At 35.7% G+C, this 19,794-nt stretch overlaps 2 protein-coding genes across 2 annotated transcripts; one reads left to right on the forward strand and one right to left on the reverse strand.

Moving 5' to 3' along the window:
* The first annotated feature begins 819 nt into the window (after positions 1-819).
* On the forward strand, positions 820-12,183 carry LOC122029403 (dolichyl-diphosphooligosaccharide--protein glycosyltransferase subunit 1A-like). Its single transcript, XM_042588369.1, has 10 exons — positions 820-995; positions 2,541-2,585; positions 4,333-4,967; positions 5,055-5,202; positions 5,308-5,484; positions 8,559-8,627; positions 8,711-8,800; positions 9,585-9,743; positions 10,914-11,138; positions 11,777-12,183. The coding sequence occupies exons 1-10, from the start codon at positions 897-899 to the stop codon at positions 11,966-11,968; spliced, it is 1,839 nt and encodes a 612-aa protein (XP_042444303.1). The 5' UTR covers positions 820-896; the 3' UTR covers positions 11,969-12,183.
* A 4,895-nt stretch (positions 12,184-17,078) lies between these two features.
* LOC122029268 (probable ubiquitin-conjugating enzyme E2 23) lies at positions 17,079-19,335 on the reverse strand. The gene is made up of 5 exons (XM_042588203.1): positions 18,379-19,335; positions 17,936-18,331; positions 17,477-17,716; positions 17,304-17,373; positions 17,079-17,230 (listed from the first exon to the last, which is right to left on the reverse strand). Exons 1-5 carry the CDS (start codon positions 19,333-19,335, stop codon positions 17,079-17,081), a joined length of 1,815 nt encoding a protein of 604 aa, XP_042444137.1.
* Between the last annotated feature and the right edge of the window lie 459 nt (positions 19,336-19,794).

Consider the following 19,794-nt stretch of genomic DNA (forward strand, 5'->3'; position numbering starts at 1 on the left):
ACATGAGCTGTTCTTTGACACGATAGATCAATTGTCTCAGTAAATCAAATACTCATCGTGTCTCATATAACAGAGCTCAAATTCTCTCGTCCATAAAAAAAAAAAAAAAAAAAAATAGATTAAGGAATGGATCATTTATAATTGCGGTTGGATTATGATTGTAATTTGACTGTAATTGATTGTGATTTTTCCCTAGACTTACTATCCCTTTTAAGTTGTAGTTTGGGTCAGGACGGATGGTCGGAGACTACGGACAGTGGAAAAGTAGTCAGGAAGCTTGGCACCGAATGAGGAGCAGCCTTCGACCATCCACCCTAGACTCAAATTATAATCTGGGGATGCCTTCACGGACTGGATCAGCTGGTTAGGTGCCTGCAACTCACCAATGAAGTCGTGGGGTCGAAGGTCGCCAGTTGTACTCGGGGATAAAACCTTGGTCTGCTGTGCCAAAAATTCCTTCGACCCCCAGTCACCTATCCTGCCCAGCATTAACCGTGATTTACTCCCTCTGAAATCTTGTGGGGTCGGGGTCAGGGGCCGCTAGGGTGGTGGTTCCACCTTTTTTGTTAAATTATAATATGGGGATATGATGAATTAAAAAAAATCATAATCAATTACTATGAAATTATAATCATGATCACCTTAATTACAAATGATCTATTTATCTCTTGTTGGATATATATTTTTTTTTTTTAGATCAGACTATGTGCCCTGTCGGAGGGAAATAAAATAAAATAAAAAATGGATGCAATTATGCAAAATAGGCTGTGTGAGAATACTTTGGCCCAATAAAAATGAACACCACACGCGGCCCGACGAGGGTTTTTATCGTGACTGATATTTTGGGCAGCCAAAGACCTCGTCGAGGGGGCTCTTGGTCCGATCCCGATAGTGCCATGGCGACGTCGTCTAGATTCGCCTTCTTCCTCTTCTGCCTGTCACTCCTGTACTCTACCGCGCTCTCCGACCTTGTGATCTCGAGAGTCGATCGACGGGTGAGCAGATCTGTTTCTCCCGCCTTGCTTTTGTCGTATCGTTGGTTGACTAGCATTATTGTGCCTCAAATTCGATCGTTGGATTACATATAGGTTGAATGTGATGCTCTTGTTTCTGATCTGTTCCACGAAAATAGATCGCTTTTTGTAGAACAGAAAAATTTGTGATGTGTTAGCTAGGTGAACGTACGAGGTTTGAAGAATGGAGTGGTTGTTCGATTACCTTTCTTCTTCACTTGGTGCGCATAATGACGTATATTTGATGGGTTAGTCATCGGGGTGTCAAAAATTTCGAGTTTGAATTTGTCCTAGTGTATATTTTATCGCGAGTTTAAAGAATCTTATTGCTGAGCATTTTGTATACTTGGAAGCTGTATGCCAATGGATGGGATAGCTCTCTCCATCTTTGGACTGACGGAGATCTGTTTTAAAAATGTTTAATCGCAGTGCTTTGGTGCTGTGATAGAGAAAAAAACGTCTTGAATTTGTTATTTCTCTGTCATAAGCTTCTTGTTGTTTTGGATCGAAAGCAAGTAGAGATCCAGATAAGTTAATTTAGATGGCTTGGAAGTAATAGGTTAATATTATTAGAATTCTCGACGTGAAATACTATTATTATTATTGATGAAAATCAGGCTCACAAGCAATGACACTATATCAGGCAAGATGAAGTCAGTCACATTTTTTAGTAACTGTAACCATGATATTTATCATTAATATTTCTTGAACTTTCCCAGTGGGATGGTTACATATAAATAGGAGAAGGTCCTTTACGTTAAGATTGTCCAATAGACTCTGATTTGGAGCAGTATTTTTGACCAAGTTAAGTGTGAATCTGTAGAATCAGAATCAATCACTCAAATCACTGGTCTAAATTGTTTTGATATGATAAAAGCTAACTTGAAAATCATTGTCGAATAGATGAGATTAGTCACAATTTATTCAGGTAAGACTAACTGACTCTTGTTGTTCTCCGGCTAACTATTTTGTTCCTCACTACAATGATGCACTGGGAGATGTATCACTTAATAAAGTTATATGACAAAGTCGCTAATATTTATTGATAATGACATCTTTTCAGGTCTTGAATTTTACATTGAAAACTAGAAGTTTTCTTCATTTCGATATGCTTATACAGCAGATGGATGTGCGCTGATTAAAATATAAAATTTATATTTGTTTTTTCAACATCTTCTTGCAGTATAATTGTTTTTCACAGATTTTGTTAATCTTCTTGTTAATCTTATTTGAGGACACCACAATTTGTTTCATGTTTGAAGCGCTTTTGATTACATTGATCTAATGCTGTTGCATGTTTGTTTAGTTCTTTATTTTAGCTTTAGTGCCCCTTATAAATCACTGACTCTGGCTTTGATTCTGAGAGACAGATGGTAATAACTAATAAGGCTGGTTCTGCTTTGTCAAAGATATTCTTGGTCACTTAACATTCTTATCCTTTTTGGTTCCTGACCTTATTTTGATCTATATTTACGTTGATTGCCACCTTCTTATTGTTCACAAAAATGAAACATCTCTTTCCAACAGGTGGATTTGACTTCCCATGTTGTACGGATATTGTCCTCGTTAAAGGTAATATATCACTTCTCTACATATTTTTCATAACCTTTAGGGTACTAATTGGGATTTTGTTGTACCATTTAATATTTACAAGTTTCTGCCATATAATCTCTGTGAGAATCGCCATAGTTTTTCTTTATTATTTTCTTGTTATTCAAACCTAGCCATTTCTTTCTACCATATGCACAATATTTCAAAGTCAAAATTGAGTAACCAATTCCTTTGGTTCTTATATCTGTATAATTAGGTTGAGTTGTGGATGTGAATTGAATTCTAAAGAATCACCATTTCAGAATAATCTCCGTGACAATTGTTCTTATTGTTGATTCTTGTGTTCCATGATGATTTCTTTTTAAAGAATTATTAAATAAAAGAATCATGATTCTGACTTCTACAGTTTTGGCCTACGTTTTAGAATTCATTTCTCTTAAGGTAGAAAGGTTATTGTCTCCATCGAAATCATTCTGTTATGGTAAAATTCAAGCGCCGAATTGGTTACCGCCTCAATCATTCTAAAGCTTGTGTCAAGTTATACTAATTAGATTAGCATTGCACTTCCATGGATGAATGTATTTTCAACAGCAGTGACTTCAGCATAATGCTACTGTTCCTCGAAGAATCAAACACTTCTATTTGATATGTGATCATTATGAAATTCACTAGCTCTACCATAAACATATCATTTTCTTCCTTGTGTTTAGATCCCATGAAACTAATTTATGGTTCCTGTTTTTTTTGCTTTCCCAGCATATGCTTAAATGCCTTTTCCTGCATGTAGATTTTCTAAATTGTGAAAACAATGTGAATGCAACTATACAATCTGCTAAGTGTTGATAATAGTTTTTAAAATTTTAATTGGTAATAAAATATTTTTTTATCAATTAGTACAAGTCAGGTTATGCAGTTCAAGTCTCAGGAACTATCAGAGGCTCTGCTTATTTGTATCAAATGTTTTCTAGGGAAAATTTTTACAAGGAAAATGAATTATTCTGTTGTTGGGATATGATAATAAAATATGTTAGCAAATATTTTTTTGTGCTTGGTGCAAAGGGGAAAACATATTTTCCTCCTCTTTAGGTTGGTCGGAGTGGTCTGGTTGAATCAGGCTAGCTGGTTGGTCGATCTAGCTGGGTTGGGTGGGCTAGTCAGCCTAGTTGGGTTAAGTTGGTCAGATAAGCTGGTTGTGCCTGTCAATTTGGTTGGTTCAGTGGGTCGGATAGGTTGGTCGGCCCACTTGGGTCCGTCAGTCTGGTTGGTTCAGTTGGGTTGGGCAAGGCCGGTTGGTTAGCTTTGGAAGTACGGATCAAGCTCCTGATGCAAAAATGTTATTTCAGACATAATGCTTTATGGTAAATCATTTAGTTATTGTGTCAGACTCCCTGGAAGTATGGAACCTTGCCTGCGAGATAAGAGATTGTTTCCCTGATTCCCTTGCTGCCTATGTCACACCAAACAACCATATAGTGATGTCATGATGCATTGTGAAAATGCACAGGTTAGTATAATTCCAAACATTTGCTAGCAAAAAATTTTAGCAGAAAGAAGTATCAATATTGACAAATTAACTATGACATGATAACATTTTGTCAACCCATTTGAGATAATCCTTCTTTCTTAGTCTCTTACGAATCATGGGTTTCACCAATCAAGTTAATTAGGTTTGAGAACTTATATTTTCTTTTTTAATTTTGAGGTTCTGGAAATGATTTTCACGTTGATGTCTAATTTGTTTATTTATTTATTTATTTTCTCTTGTTAGGTAGAGAATGGTGGTAATGAAATTGCATCAGAAGTTTTGCTGGCATTTCCTAATATGCAAGCAAAAAACTTGGCAGCTATTAAAACATTTTATAGTGAAGGAAAAGGAAAAGAAAAGGGTTCTAGTGTTAGTCTTCCTACTACACTAGTTGAACCAAAAGGAATGCCCCAAGAGTTGACTTTTTATTCTGTGTCCTTACCTAAAGGTTTAGGAAAGGGAGGAGCTATTACTTTGGATGTGCTTTCTGTATTCACTCATTCTCTGCAACCATTTCCTGAAGAAATTACTCAAGCTGATGTGCAACTTGTACTCTATCAGGATAGTGCCTACTATCTATCTCCTTACAAAGTGAAAATGCAGACTCTTGGTATTAGATTGCCTGGTGGAAGAGTTGAATCTTACACAAAACATCCAAATTCAAAACTTGTTGATTCAGAAATTAGATACGGTCCATTTGAAAAGCTTCCTGCCTTCTCCTACTCTCCTATAGTTCTTCATTTTGAAAATAATAATCCTTTTGCTGTTGCACATGAATTGTTACGTGAGATTGAGATTTCTCATTGGGGTAATGTTCAAGTTACTGAACACTATACTCTTGTTCATGGAGGTGCCCTAACAAAGGGAGGGTTTTCTAGGTAGAGTTTCTGCTGCATTGCTACTTCTGTTTATAGTTGATCCATTTAAATTTTGTTAGTGAAATTTATTTTATCCTTTTTCTGCAGGCTCGACTATCAAGCCAGACCGGCAATAAGAGGGGTTTCATCGTTTAATCATTTAATTTTTAGATTGCCACCAAGGGCACATTCTATATATTACAGAGATGAAATTGGAAACATTTCAACCTCACATTTGTGGGGTGATTCTAGAAAGGTGATCTCTCATTCAGAAGAGCCGCCATGTATGCGGGTCATTGTAAGATTAGATTAACTTTATGGCATCCATATGCTCTTAAATGAGATTGTGTTATCTCTGCAGACACAACTAGAAATAGAGCCAAGATTTCCAATATTTGGTGGTTGGCAAACATCATTCACTGTTGGCTATGGTTTACCATTGCAAGATTTTCTATTCAAGTTGGATGGAAAGTATATGCTCAATATTACATTTGGCAGTCCTATGGATGAGGTTGTCATTGACAATCTCATTGTAAAGGTAAATTAATTTTCTATTCTATGTTCTCATGCGGCATTTGATTTTTAACATATTGCAGATTGCTGGATGTGCTATCTTTTATTTTTAGAATGCCAAGAACTGAAAATACCAGATGATTAGTGTATTTATGTTTTTAACTGAAAATACCAGATGATTATTTTACAACTTCGTGGAACTTCTAAGTTTTATTTAAAATACATGAAATATCTTGGTGCTTTTGATGAGACTTAGTTAAGGGTTTGATGAAATCACTTCCACGTGTAAGTAAACATGATACCATTTATTTTCAAACATTAAAGCTCATATAGCTTCTGATTTGTTGAATGAGGTCAAGAAAATGAGCGATTGAGAAAAAAACATTCTGTGTATTATAAGAAAGATTTGAAACCTCGAGCCAAGCCGGGGTTTCACTCCCCTTTCTGCTCGAGATGATTTTGTGTGCCAATCATGTGCCGGTGATGTGTCAAACACCAGAAGAGAGGACAAGGGGAAGAAATTGCTTCAATTTTGGACGTTTGAGTGGAGGAAGAAGGAGAAAAGAGAGGAGGGAGCAGAAGAAGGGAGAAGGAGATGAATATGCTTTGTTCTGCACCTCTCTAGTTTCGTCGCACCTTGCTGCTCTGGTTTTGTCATGCTGCACATTTCTTCTTTCATTTTGTCACTCAGGTTGCATCAGCGTGTTGACGTTAAAAAGGAGGAAGAAGGGGGAAGGGGAGGCTAGGTGGAAGGTGTAGCGCCATGGGCTGTTCCGCATGGCAGAATTAGCTGGCATAACAAAATGTTTCGCCCATGCCGATTGACACGGAACAAACTTGGAATACTGATAAAAAATCATCCAGTCCATAGTTGAGTTGAGAGTTTGAATTAATTTCAGAGATGGGTTCAGTTTTAGCATCTAATTTTGAGATATTTTGGTCTAAACTATATATTGTAAGACTGGTGAAAATGCATCAATCAGAATCCTAGTAGCATTGATTTGTTGAATGAGGTCAAGAAAATGAGCAATTGAGAAAAAAAAACATTTTGTGTATTATAAGAAAGATTTGAAACCTTGAGCCCCGCCGGGTTTCGCTCTCCTTTCGGCTTGAGATGGTTCTGTGTGCCAATCACGTGCTGGTGATGTGTCAAACACAAGAAGAGAGGACAAGGAGGAAGAAGAGGAAGAAGAACTTGCTTCGATTTTGGACGTCTAAGGGGAGGAAGAATGGGAAAAGAGATGAGGGAGCAGAAGGGGGAAGGAGATGAATTGCTTTGTTTTGCACCTCTCTAGTTTTGTCACATCTTGTTGCTCTGGTTTTGTCACGCTGCACATTTTGGGTTTCATTGTATCGCTCAGGTTGCATCGGCGTGTTGTCGTTAAAAAGGAGGAAGAAGGGGGAAGGGGAGGCCAGGTGGAAGGTTTAGTGCCATGGTGCAGGGCTGTTCCACGTGCCGGAATTGGCGGGCGTAACAAAATGTTTCACCTATGCCGATTGACATGGAACAAAGTTGAAATATTGATGAAAGTCATCCAGTCCATAGTTTAGTTGAGAGTTTGAATTAATTTCAGAGATGGGTTCAGTTTTAGCAACTAATTTTGAAATATTTTAGTCTACACTATATATTGTAAGATTGGCGGAAATACATCAATCAGAATCTTAGTAGCATTCCTAGACAGGCTGAGTTATGCTGGTCTTTATTGTAATCAAAGAAAACCTAAATTACTTTTTTGATTATAGATGCAAAAATAGGCAATGTTTTAGACGAGATATTGTTGAAACAATAGTTGTTAAACATTGTTGATCCCAATAAGGTTCAGGCAGGATCAGCAATAGCCAATCCAATTCTTACCGATATCTCAGACATCTGTCCAATCTGGAATGATAAAGAATCAATGAAAAGAGATTGGGACCCGCTAAAACAATGAAATCATGTAGGAATTGAAAGAAATCTGGAAATATTTATTAAAAATTTGATCAATTTTAGTAGGATTGGAGAATCTGGTCTGGAGAAGATCCATTAACTGCTGGATTTTCAGCAGCAATGTTCAGTATGGGAGAAATATAAACCACTAACCCGAATTGCCACCCATAGAAATAAGTGTGTTTGGCATGCAAGAATAGAATGAAATGAGAATAAAGCTAGGAACACAATGGAATGAAAAAAAAAATGATTCAATCTGCTCTTTTATTTTGTTTTAATTATGGAATGGCACAATATATCATGTGATTCATTCTTATGTTTGACCTATTTTTTTCCTTTTAATTCATTCACCCAATTTGACTTAATTGGTCTATTTGATATGTTTTGAATTCCCAATATGCCTTGTACTTTGGAGATACCCACCTTGGTCTATCTGCCTTACTTGCGCAGCCTAGTTGATCCATTCGCCTGACATGATCATCTTGATCAATCAATGTTGCTTGATTGGCCTTTTGGGTCACGAGATGCTCAATTGACTCGAGTGGTTCATCCTGAATAATCAGATCAATAGTCCCTGTTAATTAGCAACCTATTAGCTTGAGTGGTTGATCGGCCTGCTCCTCTCAACTGATCCTCCTAGTTTTTTTTTACTTGACTAACCAGATAGATCTGTATCACCCATCCAAATCGGTTGACCTCATGATCCACTTATTCTATTTATCTTTATTTCAGTTATGAAATGATAATTTGTTAAGTTGTATTATATTTGATGGAAGTGGAATGAAGCTTTTTCATATTTTAAATTGTGGAATGGATAGAATGGAATGAGTCATTCATTGAAATGGATGATTTTACTTCAAATTGTTCATCCAAACAATTTAATTAAATCCCAAAGGGAGTAAACGATTCCCACTTCATTCCATTCCCCCTATAAATCAGCAGGGCATCCTTTCTTTATCCTCATAATTTTGTCAATTTTTTTAGCTGAAAAGATGATTTGCATTTTGAGATTGTTGCTCCAACTTTAGCAAAATCTTTACTAGTTGAAGTACACTATTGATATTTGAGATCATACATCTCAGAGTTGGATTTATGAGTACTAATAAATATTTTTAGTTGATCTTGGTATTTCACTTGGATTGGAAATCTTATATTAAAATTGCTGGATGCAGATTGTCCTTCCAGAAGGTTCAAAAGGAATTATTGCTGCTGTTCCCTTTCCTACAAAGCAAGCAGAAGAGGTAAAGGATTCTACCTTGAATTTTAATGACATATAATCATCCCTTAGCCAGAAAATTATGAAATGATTTTTATCTTTTTACAGATTAAATATTCCCACCTTGACATCGTTGGAAGGCCCGTTTTAGTCTTGGAAAAGAATAATGTTGTTCCAGAAGATAACATCTATTTCCAGGTATGCTTTGACATTGATAACCCAGTATCAGCATAGCCTAATTTATTAATTTATTCATCAATTTGTAGAAACTTAATCTTTTGGTTTGTGGTAAACTCGGAGATTGTTTTGCTTGTTTGATTTGATTAATTTAGTTAAAATTATTGATATATTCTTGTATAGATGCATATAGTTGTTGCATAGTTTTATCACAACCATATCCATCTGTTGTTTCTAGAAAGAAAAATCTGGCTTGAACAATATGTTGTCATTGATCTTCAAAGTAACTCCTTTACGTTGATAAGAATTTGATCTAAATTTTATTTTGATGCTGATTTGAGAGGAAACTCCTTTTCCTTTTGACGTTCAGTTTCACAAATTGTCATCAGTAGGTGTTTGTCTAATGAGACACTTACCTTTGTGATGTTTATTTATTTTTACCAAAGACCTTATGTTTTATCATATATCAGCAAAATGTGGAATATAGATTAAATGAGATGCAAATTGGTTTTGAAGACAATTATTCACCAAAAATAAGCTCTGAAAACTCATGAATTCTTCTCTAACGTAATTAAAGATATATTTTCTTTATCCTTTTGTCCATTCATATGGTTGCCTCATTACTTGGTTTACCAGGTAGAGTCAACCAAATAATATTGCATATATTGACTACTGATTTCCTGCATCTCTCTACTAATTGGGGAATTCTATTGGTTACAAATTTATGATGTTTAATTCACAGAATTTATTGTGTGGAAATATCCCTGTTGATTAACTGGATTAATGAATCTCGTTTGACTTTTAGGTCTACTACCAGTTCAGCAAGATCTCATTGCTAAGGGAGCCAATGATGCTAATTTCTGGCTTCTTCCTCCTTTTTGTTGCTTGCATTGTTTACATTCACACTGATATGTCAATCTCGAAGTCTTCTGCGTCATATATTGCAAAAATTCAATCAGAGGAGGTATTAAACTTTTTTTTTTCTTCATCTTGTCCTCATGGAGTTAAATTCATAGAAGCAAGTTTTCTTTGATTGGGGTTGCTACAACATGGTTTACATTATATGGATATTTTTATTCATATTGCAGAACAAAGATTCTTAAGTCCTGTGTTTATATAATAGGTAGCAAATTTTATAGCTTGAATGTGAGATATAAGATGATGATAATAACAATAATTTAAAAAGATTCTTTTGTTTTGGAGTTAAAAAGGAAACTTATATTATTGAAAATTTTCTTAAATACTATGACATGGAAAAAGATTTTCTATTCTAAATATCCATCTTTAAAATGTCTAATTGAATGTACATATTGTTTATCTAGTTATGCTTGCTGGGATCTAGATCCTACATAGGAACAGTAAACAAACATATCATAGGTTTGATCCAATGCACTAATTCAGATCCGACATAGGATATGGATCATCTAGGTAGTTTGGACAATAAGATTGTAAGATCGGGATTGCAATCTTGATTACTATGGTTACATTACTATGGCATCCATCACTCACCACTCACCAGAAGGGAGGCCTATACAAAATGCGGCATAGATGTTCCCAATTGTAGTATCAGGAATTCTCTAAAGAATCCTAATAACCTGGGAATGAGCTGTGAGGGACGCCTGTGGTGAGTATAATCACCTTTTGCTACAAAAGGAATTCTCTAAAGAAATTGCATCTTGCAATGTGATTTTAGGATTGATGTTATTGTTTATATTATTGTTATACTTGACCTTCTGGTTGAGAGTGTTTGTGGACTAATTTTGTCCTTCTGGATCGGGATTGCAATGTGGACTAATTTTGTCTTTGTCGGCATGTATTGGCATTTGGTTTGCATCTTGATCAGAGTGTTTTTCTTTGATTTAATTTTCATCCACTCTTACTGTTATCATTTTAATCCTTTAGACCAGTTATTACGCTTCCTCGAGTTTCTTTTGTGGTCAATTGCCATGTTTAAATGTTTGAAAGTTTTTCTCAGTTGCATTATGTCATTTGATTAGACAGTTCCACATATTAAACACATTTCATTTCTCTTTTTTCATATTTTCTGAGTATCACAGTTTACAATATCTTCTCTAATGATGGCCAAATTGAGTGTGCTTAAATTTGACATGCGAACATATTGATTTTGTTGCAGGTGCAAGCAACAGTTCAACAGGTTCTTAATATCATCAACCAGTGTTTAGCAGTTCATGACAAGCTGGAGGCCTCACTAAGAGATCTCTCAAGGACTGGAGATGTCCAGTCTTGTAAAACACTTCGTAGGACAGCTGATGCACAGCTCAAGGAATTGGTTAAGGAGTTGAAGCCATTGACAACATTTTTACACCATTCTCCTCAGGCTTCCCATATATTACCAAAGGTAATAACATTATTTATTTATGAACATGCAATGTGGACTCTTCTCGTTTAAACTATGATGGTGTTACTTTCTCATAATGAAGTGGTCTCGGGAATATTAGAGTTGACATTTGACGCTGGTAAAATATTACAGTTAACTATTGGTTTAACTGTGGCAAAAATTGTCATACTCGTGCTTGCATTAAAATTGGTCAACTAGTTCATATTTGTACACTATGAAAAAAAAACAGTTGTCTATTGAAAATTTTTTACATTTGAACTGAAGGTTTTAAAACCTGACATGCGTTTGATATTATTTAATCATGAAAGGATGAGGGATTGTTGTTCATTAACCATGCCATGCAGCGGAAACTGGGGGCACTCACCAGTTTGGGAGAGTGCCCTATGGTGTATGCAATCTGCAATCACAAGTGGGATGTGGATACGGAAAAATCCTCGTTGGAAAAAGTTGTGCAAACTGTTTGTTTCGTGACTCAAAGAATTAGACTTGAAAGCACTATCGTTCTGATTTGTTTGAACTGTCAATCAACATTGAAATAGATTACCTGCTTTTGCGAATGCCAACAGAAATCGTTCTAGCTTTTCCTTTCTTTCTAATAATTTTATTAATTTTTTTGTGTGAAATATTTATTTTTCCAGGTGGAGGAGCTGATTGCTAAGGAGAAAGACTTGCAAGACAAGATGATGCTGAAACACTCCACCGTGGTTGATTGTTTTGAAAAGAAGTACAGTGGAAAAGATATAGAGAACCGCATTGCTCCTCAGCAGCAGAAATTAACTGTCCTGAGGCAAGAGATGGATGACCTTCACGAGTTCCTTGATGAAATCTAAGATCATCACAATTCCCATCGTAATCCTTAGCATTATGAAATGTTATTGAGAGTTTTGTGGTACTATGAGATGTCTTGATTTTTAACAGTACTAGATCTTTTAATTTGTTTTATCAGTAGGTGGCTGGAAAACAATCTGTTTTATAGATACGCAGCATTCTTATCATATAACCTGACAGCTCTCAATTCTATAGAGGAATAACTGTTTTTTGGTAATGCACTATTCGCATAGCTTGTAGTAGCTTGAATTATTGCATAAATATGCAGAAAATAGTTGCCACCGAAACAAAATTTCCCATAGCTCATGTTATATTCAAGTATTCAAGTTTGCTCGATGCTTTTCATTGCTAGTGTGTTCACATTGTGCCAGATGATGCATAAATTACGTGAATCACCATTAGCCACTCTTAAGAAGAGGGTTTGCAAGCATTGAAAGGGAAACAAAACAAAACCAGCAACCAAAACTAGAATGAAAAATGAGACCAATTCAAGTAAGGGCAACGAAAACCAACTTGGAGAATGAACTCATGGTGATCAGAGGAGCAAAATTCTTGAGTCATCTAAGAAGGTAGTGCCCATCAATATCAATTTCAATTCAAGTAAGGGCAACGAAAACCAACTTGGAGAATGAACTCATGGTGATCAGAGGAGCAAAATTCTTGAGTCATCTAAGAAGGTAGTGCCCATCAATATCAATTCCAAAACAAAAAGCAAGAAACACCCACTAAAAAGATCGAGGAATTACACTTAAGTACATGTGGCCTGTATTAGACAGTTTAAACCTCCTATGACTGCTCAAAATAGTGGTCCTAGGAGTCAAATGAGTTTAGTTACCAAGGGTATCATGAACGCTAAACATGAAAATGAATAATAATAATAAATAAATAAATAAATAAAATCAACTCAAATTCTGGTCGTTCAGGCTCAATTCATCGAGCTATAGTCAATATGGGCCCGGCCCAAATACGCGTGTTCGCTCTTCTAACGGTCTTGCACTTCAATAAAAGCGTGAGAACGTGGCATCCCTTCCTTCCGACTCTGATACCGTCAGTAAGCTCAGCTTCATTCTCTTCCCGCCCATCGATCGAGCAATCGCCGACTCCACTTCGACCTCCACCTCCGCTGCTCCAGGTACGAACCCCCTCCGTCTCTTTGTTATCGCCAGTCCTTCATCTTGTTTTTGGATTGACGCGGCATTGTTTTTTGGTTCCATTTCGCATACTTTTGGCTTCTATTTGTAGATTGGTTCTGTAGATAGCTTGCTCTTTGTTTTCCCTTTCTTTTCGATTTGATTACCGGATTAGGTGGGATCTTGCTAGCTGTTTAGTTGGGCATCTTGGGTTTTGTTAATTTGAGCTAGGTTTTTTTAGTCCAGAGGTCATCGTCGTTTGATTTTAGGGAAATGAGTAGAACTTCTGATTTCTTGTTCCTTTTTGCTTGAGCTTCGGTTTGTAGTTTGGTTCTTGTAGATAGTGTGCTCTTTGTTGATATTGTCTCCCGTTCTTTTCGATTTGATTATTACCAAATGCAGTCGATCTGATCTTGCTCTTTGGATGGATATCTTAGGTTTTGATTAATTTGGGTAAGGTTCTTTTAATCCAGAGGTCATCTTCGTTTGATTTTAGGGAAATAGGTAGAATCTGATTTCTTGTTCCCTTTTGATTGAGCTTTGGTTTGTAGATTGGTTCTTGTAGATAGCGTGCTCTTTGTGATCTTGCTGTTTGGTTTTGATTAATTTGAGTTAAGTTTTTTTGTTTAGTTCAGAGGCCATCTTCGTTTGATTTGAGGGAAAGATTTCTTGTTCCGTTTGCTTGATCTTCGGTTTGTTGATTGGTTCCTGTAGATAGTGTGCTCTTTGTCTTTTCGATTTGATTACCAAATGCAGTCGATCTGATCTTGTTGTTTGGATGGATATCTTAGGTTTTGATTAATTTGAGTAAGGTTCTTTTAATCCAGAGGTCATCTTCATTTGATTTGAGGGAAATAGGTAGAATCTGATTTCTTGTTCTCTTTTGATTGAGCTTCGGTTTGTAGATAGTGTGCTCTTTGTGATCTTGCTGTTTGGTTGGACATGTTTGATATTGATTAATTTGAAGTAAGTTATTTTTAGTTCAGAGGTCATCTTCGTTTGATTTGAGGGAAAGATGTCTTGTTCCTTTTGCTTGATCTTCGGTTTGTTGATTGGTTCCTGTAGATAGTGTGCTCTTTGTCATTTCAATTTGATTACCAAATGCAGTCGATTTAATCTTGCTGTTTGGATGGATATCTTAGGTTTTGATTAATTTGAGTAAGGTTCTTTTAATCCAGAGGACATCTTCGTTTGATTTGTTTGTACAGACTTTTAAATGGAAGGTCATCGTACCGATGATATTGGGAGTGTTGCTAATACAAGCGAAGTCTATATCGACGATGTTGTAATATGTACGAAGTATGGAGGTCGACCTTCATACTTCGTACATATTACAACATCGTCGATATAGACTTCGCTTGTATTAGCAACACTCCCAGTATCGTTAAAGCTATTGATGACAACGAGATACAAGTTGAAATAACTTGGATTGATGGTTCTGAGACCACAGAAATTACTAGTGATGTTACCGTAGTGGACAGAAGATTCAAGCATGGTAAGGTTGTTGCTTCTGCTGTATCAACACAACAATTAGGCCTTGTTATGAATGTCAATATTTCGGTTGATTTACTTTCTATGGATGGGAAAGTGATAAGAAATGTCTGTTCTAAAGATCTCAAACCCATAAAAGAAGTCAATGTCCATGATTTTGTACTTCTGGGTTTTGCATTTGGCAAGGTAAAGAAAACCGTAGATATTGTTACCATTCTATCTGACGATGGATCCATATGTGAAGCAATTGATGTTAATCCTTTGGAACTGAGACCTCTTTTGAAGTACACTAGAAATTGTCCATACTATCCGGGTCAAAGGGTAAGTTCTGTTTTAAACACTGTTTTCAAAAGTACTAGATGGATTTCTGGCTCGCGCAAAGCTAATCGTCTTGAAGGCACTGTCATCAAAGTTCACCCAGCTTCTGTGAATATCGATTGGATATATCCTTTGGTTCTGAATGATACTGAGCTGCCACCTGTTGCTTGGCACAATCCGAAGGACTTAACTATGTTGTCTTTCTTTACCTACACACAATGGAAATTAATTGTTTTTTTGTCAACTTCCATCTTGTCAGCAGCCACCATCTGTTGTTTCTAAAGGTACTTCAACTTCCAAAGAGACAAATGACACCAAGTCAACTGAGGGTTCTCAGGAAAGCTGGCCTGACTACAATAAAATGCTACAGAACATCTAATCTAAGAGAGAAATGAAAGCTTTGAAGAAATCTTTGGAAAAAGAAGAAAGTTTGAAAAGTGTTTTTTCATATTAAACACATACACAACGGTTGATGTGATATGGCAGAATGGGACGAAAGAATATGAGGTGCAATCGACATCATTAATTCTGAGTTCTCAAAATGACGATCAATTCTTCCCTGGAAATTCTGTGACAGAAAAGACATTAAGCGAAGAAGGTGATTCTATTGAATGCAACCGTGTTGGTGTAGTTGTAAGTGTGAATTTTGAGGATAGAATTGTATGTGTAAGATGGAGTGACAAATTAAAACAATTGGATCGTGAGGAACTTGTTAGTGCATATGATCTTGATATAGAATATAAGTACTGCTATGGCGATTTTACTGTGCGCGTCTCTAGTACTCCAATAGATGATGTAACAATTTTATCTAACTTTGGTAATATAGTTGATTTTCGAGACGGTGATGTTGTAGTTGCATGGGCAGATGGGGTGATATCAAAAGTATGATTGATATAAATAATAAATTCCAAATCTATAAATATCTTAATTATTTTTTTTTCAGGTTGAACCTCAAGAAATTGTAGTCATTATTTTAAATGATGATGAAACTAGGGCGGATACATCTGACAGTAATGGACAGGTTATTCAATAAATATACCCTTGACTTGTAAATATTGTTTTTTTTCTTTTTTTTTTTTAATATTTATGTCTTTCATTCTAGGAAACTAATTCAGTGAACAATGGCGAGGACACTACAACATCACCAGAAGTTAGTGCTGGTGAATCACAAGAAGACAACATTAGTGAATATAAATTCGAACATTATGATGTTACTGAAAATGCAACATCACGAGAAGTTACTGGTGATACACAAGAAGACAACATTAAAGAATATGAATTCAAACACTTTGATATTATTGAAAATGCAACGGATCATCATTATTATGGCGGCGATAAGACGGTAGTTGAAATCTGCTATATTTATTTTATTCTTAGATGTGAAATTTGTATTTACATTTAATTTTCATTTTATTATTGTATTAATTATATCAATCAAAATACAAGAGAATAGTGGAAGGGAATGGGCTAGTAGAGTTCAAGAAGAATGGAAGATTCTTCAGAAAAATCTATCTGGTAAGTCAATTATGGCCAAACCAACTGCATTAATTTTTCTTTCATATAAACTCTACTTGTGCTTTGTTTACAGATGATATATACGTTCGAGCAATTGAGGAACGAATGGATTTAATAAGGGTTGCAATAATAGGAGCAGATGGGACACCATATCAAAATGACATATTTTTCTTTGACTTATATCTTCCTCCATACTACCCTAAAGTCCCACCGGTAATTGAATAAATCCAAAATTACTAGTGTTTAGTTAATTTCCAAATTGTATTGTTTTCTACACTCTAACTTACAATATTATTCCAATTAATTTTGTAGTCGGTCTATTATTACTCTTTTGGCTTATGGATAAACCCAAACCTCCTCGAGGATGGGAAAATTTGTTTAAGCCTATTAAATACATGGACTGGTGAGGGAAACGAAGCATGGGTCCCATATTCATCTAATATCCGTCAAGTATTGGAACCCATGCTTCGTTTCCCTCACCAGTCCATGTATTTAATAGGCTTAAACAAATTTTCCCATCCTCGAGGAGGTTTGGGTTTATCCATAAGCCAAAAGAGTAATAATAGACCGACTACAAAATTAATTGGAATAATATTGTAAGTTAGAGTGTAGAAAACAATACAATTTGGAAATTAACTAAACACTAATAATTTTGAATTTATTCAATTACCGGTGGGACTTTAGGGTAGTCTGGAGGAAGATATAAGTCAAAGAAAAATATGTCATTTTGATATGGCGTCCCATCTGCTCCTATTATTGTAGCCCTTATTAAATCCATTCGTTCCTCAAATGCTCGAACGTAAATATCATCTGTAAACAAAACACAAGTAGAGTTTATATGAAAGAAAAATTAATGCAGTTGGTTTGGCCATAATTGACTTACCAGGTAGATTTTTCTGAAGAATCTTCCATTCTCGTTGAACTCTACTAGCCCATTCCCTTCCACTATTATCCTGTATTTTGATTGATATAATTAATACAATAATAAAATGCAAATTAAATGTAAATACAAATTTCACATCTAAGAATAAAATAAATATAGCAGATTTCAACTACCGTCTTATCGCCGCCATAATAATGATTATCCGTTGCATTTTCAATAATATCAAAGTGTTTGAATTCATATTCTCTAATGTTGTCTTCTTGTGTATCACTAGTAACTTCTCGTGATGTTGCATTTTCTGTAATATCATAATGTTCGAATTTATATTCACTAATGTTGTCTTCTTGTGATTCACCAGCACTAACTTCTGGTGATGTTGTAGTGTCCTCGCTATTGTTCACTGAATTAGTTTTCTAGAATGCAAGACATAAATATTAAAAAAAAAAGAAAAAAAAATAATATTTACAAGTCAAGGGTATATTTATTGAATAACCTGTCCATTACTGTCAGATGTATCCGCCCTAGTTTCATCATCATTTAAAATAATGACTACAATTTCTTGAGGTTCAACTTGAAAAAAAAATAATTAAGATATTTATAGATTTGAAATTTATTATTTATATCAATCATACCTTTGATATCACCCCATCTGCCCATGCAACTACAACATCACCATCTCGAAAATCAACTATGTTACCAAAGTTAGATAAAATTGTTACATCATCTATTGGAGTACTAGAGACGCGCACAGCAAAATCGCCATAGCAGTACTTATATTCTATATCAAGATCATATGCACTAACAAGTTCCTCACGATCCAATTGTTTTAATTTGTCACTCCATCTTACACATACAATACTATCCTCAAAATTCACACTTACAACTACATCAACACGGTTGCATTCAATAGAATCAACTTCTTCGCTTAATGTCTTTTCTGTCACAGAATTTCCAGGGAAGAATTGATCGTCATTTTGAGAACTCAGAATTAATGATGTCGATTGCACCTCATATTCTTTCGTCCCATTCTGCCATATCACATCAACCGTTGTGTATGTGTTTAATATGAAAAAACACTTTTCAAACCTTCTTCTTTTTCCAAAGACTTCTTCAAAGCTTTCATCTCTCTCTTAGATAAGATGTTCTGTAGCATTTTATCGAAGTCAGGCCAGCTTTCCTGAGAACCCTCAGTCGACTTGGTGCCATTTGTCTCTTTGGAAGTTGAAGTACCTTTAGAAACAACAGATGGTGGCTGCTGACAAGATGGAAGTTGACAAAAAGCAGTTAATTTCCATTGTGTGTAGGTAAAGAAAGACAACATAGTTAAGTCCTTCGGATTGTGCCAAGCAACAGGTGGCAGCTCAGTATCATTCAGATCCAAAGGATATATCCAATCGATATTCACAGAAGCTGGGTGAACTTTGATGACAGTGCCTTCAAGACGATTAGCTTTGCGCGAGCCAGAAATCCATCTAGTACTTTTGAAAACAGTGTTTAAAACAGATCTTACCCTTTGACCCGGATAGTATGGGCAATTTCTAGTGTACTTCAAAAGAGGTCTCAGTTTCAAAGGATTAACGTCAATTGCTTCACATATGGATCCATCGTCAGATAGAATGGTAACAATATCTACGGTTTTCTTTACCTTGCCAAATGCAGAACCCAGAACTACAAAATCATGGACATTGACTTCTTTTATGGGTTTGAGATCTTTAGAACAGACATTTCTTATCACTTTCCCATCCATAGAAAGTAAATCAACCGAAATATTGACATTCATAACAAGGCCTAATTGTTGTGTTGATACAGCAGAAGCAACAACCTTACCATGCTTGAATCTTCTGTCCACTACGGTAACATCACTAGTAATTTCTGTGGTCTCAGAACCATCAATCCAAGTTATTTCGACTTGTATCTCGTTGTCATCAATAGCTTTAACGATACTGGGAGTGTTGCTAATACAAGCGAAGTCTATATCGACGATGTTGTAATATGTACGAAGTATGGAGGTCGACCTCCATACTTGGTACATATTACAACATCGTCGATATAGACTTCGCTTGTATTAGCAACACTCCCAGTATCATCGGTACGATGACCTTCCATTTAAAAGTCTGTACAAACAAATCAAACGAAGATCTCCTCTGGATTAAAGGAACCTTACTCAAATTAATCAAAACCTAAGATATCCATCCAAACAGCAAGATTAGATTGACTGCATTTGGTAATCAAATCGAAACGACAAAGAGCACACTATCTACAGGAACCAATCCACAAACCGAAGATCAAGCAAATGGAACAAGAAATCTTTCACTCAAATCAAACGAAGATGGCCTCTGAACTAAAAAATAAACTTAACTCAAATTAATCAAAACCAAACAGCAAGATCACAAAGAGCACGCTATCTACGAGAACCAATCTACAAACCAAAGCTCAATCAAAAGGGAACAAGAAATCAGTTTCTACCTATTTCCCTAAAATCAAACGAAGA

The sequence above is a fragment of the Zingiber officinale genome, chromosome 10B (genome assembly GCF_018446385.1).
Source record: "Zingiber officinale cultivar Zhangliang chromosome 10B, Zo_v1.1, whole genome shotgun sequence".
NCBI classification, from domain to species: Eukaryota; Viridiplantae; Streptophyta; class Magnoliopsida; order Zingiberales; family Zingiberaceae; genus Zingiber; species Zingiber officinale.